Source organism: Cynoglossus semilaevis, chromosome 1, assembly GCF_000523025.1.
Source record: "Cynoglossus semilaevis isolate Cse_v1.0 chromosome 1, Cse_v1.0, whole genome shotgun sequence".
NCBI classification, from domain to species: Eukaryota; Metazoa; Chordata; class Actinopteri; order Pleuronectiformes; family Cynoglossidae; genus Cynoglossus; species Cynoglossus semilaevis.
This window is the reverse complement of record NC_024307.1, coordinates 30,905,820-30,907,831: the sequence shown is the minus strand read 5'-3', so window position 1 is coordinate 30,907,831 and position 2,012 is coordinate 30,905,820. Positions and strand designations below refer to the sequence as shown.

General features: G+C 47.5%; 1 protein-coding gene across 1 annotated transcript in view; it reads left to right on the top strand.

The window, feature by feature from the left end:
* slc24a2 (solute carrier family 24 member 2) overlaps window positions 1–2,012 on the top strand; it is a 40,273-nt gene that overhangs the window by 5,436 nt on the left and 32,825 nt on the right. The window contains exon 3 of the mRNA XM_025057712.1: window positions 1,154–2,010. Coding sequence (XP_024913480.1) covers window positions 1,329–2,010 — 682 coding nt within the window. The 5' untranslated portion in view covers window positions 1,154–1,328. The remainder of the gene's footprint in view (window positions 1–1,153; window positions 2,011–2,012) is intronic.

The window sequence follows — 2,012 nt, the reverse complement described above, 5'->3', positions numbered from 1 at the left end:
CGCAGTTGGAGCAGTAGTTTCTCTCTCTCTCTCTCTCTCTCTCTCTCTCCCCCATTCGATCTCTCCGTTCATCCAAAGCTCCTCCTCTGCCGATGGTGATCGGTCGCTTTTTTCTTTTTCTTTTTTTGTTTGCTCAATGAGAGTAAGTAGGCATCGGATAAGGATGTCCTAATGTCCTGCCTCTGCTGAACTGCGGTCGTCTCCTCGCTTCTGTCAGAGGTAAGTCATGACACCGGCTGCTGCCTCCTCAGGGCGCGCGTCATGCGCCTCGCCAGGGAAACAGGCGTCAGGATGCTGTGGTCAGGGCTCGGTGCTGATGCGTACAGTCGTGTTGAGCTGACTGTTGTGATCCGGTGCACCACTAAAGGGCAGCCGCAGGAGTTGCGAGCGGTTCTCGCATCGACGGAGGAGACAGGCGGACACTCAGGCTGCGTGCATGACTGAAAAGTCAAAACAGAACATGCGTCTGTATCTGCTTTTTATCTACCTGAGCAGCGGCATTCGTCATCATCACCACCATCATCATCATCACCTGTTTTCACAGTCTGCAGCCAAACCACTGGCCTTCGCATTTCGTCAAATCTCTTGATAATCTCTCGATATCCTTTACTATTCCAGCGACAAATCCTGAAGCATGTACCGCCGTCAAACATCAGGCGTCGGACGTCAGTCTGCAAGTTTTCGTGCATGTTAGCGACGTAGTATGAAATGTAATGTGACTTTCTCCACGTGAATGCGACGGAGTTACAACCAGTGAAAACACCAAATAATACAGAATAGAGGAGAAAAAACCGAATACGAATGGCTACTCATTTCATTGACGAGGAGAATACAGTTAATTGGGCTATAGTACAAAAGTAATAAAAAATAATAAATTATTTTTAAATGTATTTTATGTGCAGGAACAACAAAAGATCAAATTATGTTTTGTAATATTTAGAAATATATCAGATGTCTGCGTTTGCACTTTCACTGTAATAAGTGCTTGATTGTGTTTTCCTGAAATCATCTTTTTTTGTCTCATCATCCCTTTCACTTGCCTGTTTGAATCACAATATTTCTAAGTAAACCTTGTTTTGTAATTGTATGTTTACTCTTTATATTTCTATGTTTGACATTGACCTTTGTCTGCACTCTTCCTGACATCTTGCAGTGTAGGCTAATATGAAGACATCAGTTGGCAAACCAGACCCTGGAAAGCACCTACGATCTTTTCAACTCATTTGAAACTCAAGACAACAGCATGTCTCATTTCCAGTAGAGCCTGCTCCAGAACTCTCCCTCTACCTACCACCACTGAGTGTGAGGACACCGCAATCTGCACAGAGATGGCTTCAGACAAACCTTGGATGGATTCATTGGAGCGGAAACCCTTACTGGACCCTGCCTGCAAGCGGCAGGTTCAGCGATGTCTGAGGAAAAAGCTGAGGCCTGTGAGGATCTTGGGGCTCGTGGTCAGCATGCTGGCTGTAAGTGCTATCTCCTTCAGTGCCTTGACAAGAAGCTCGGGTGGTCTCAGTGAGCTAGTGTCCCCTGAGGAGAGTGTTCACCAATCGGCCCCTTACAGGACTCTACTTTTCACCCAGCAGCAGAAGGACCCCAATGTCTCGGCCGAGATTCCTATTGCAATGAAATCAACAGCAAATAGCAACGAAAGCCAAGGAGAGTATCCTAGAGACATTTTCAGCCTTGAGCAGAGGCGCAAAGGAGCAGTGGTCCTCCACATGTTTGGCATGATCTACATGTTCATTGCCTTAGCCATAGTGTGTGACGAGTTTTTCGTCCCAGCGCTCACGGTCATCACAGAGAAGCTGTCCATCTCAGACGACGTAGCAGGGGCCACCTTCATGGCAGCAGGTGGCTCGGCGCCGGAACTTTTCACCTCCATCATCGGTGTCTTCATCTCGCACAGCAACGTGGGGATCGGGACCATCGTGGGCTCAGCCGTCTTCAACATCCTCTTTGTCATTGGGATGTGCGCCATCTTTTCCAAGGAGATCCTCAACTTGACG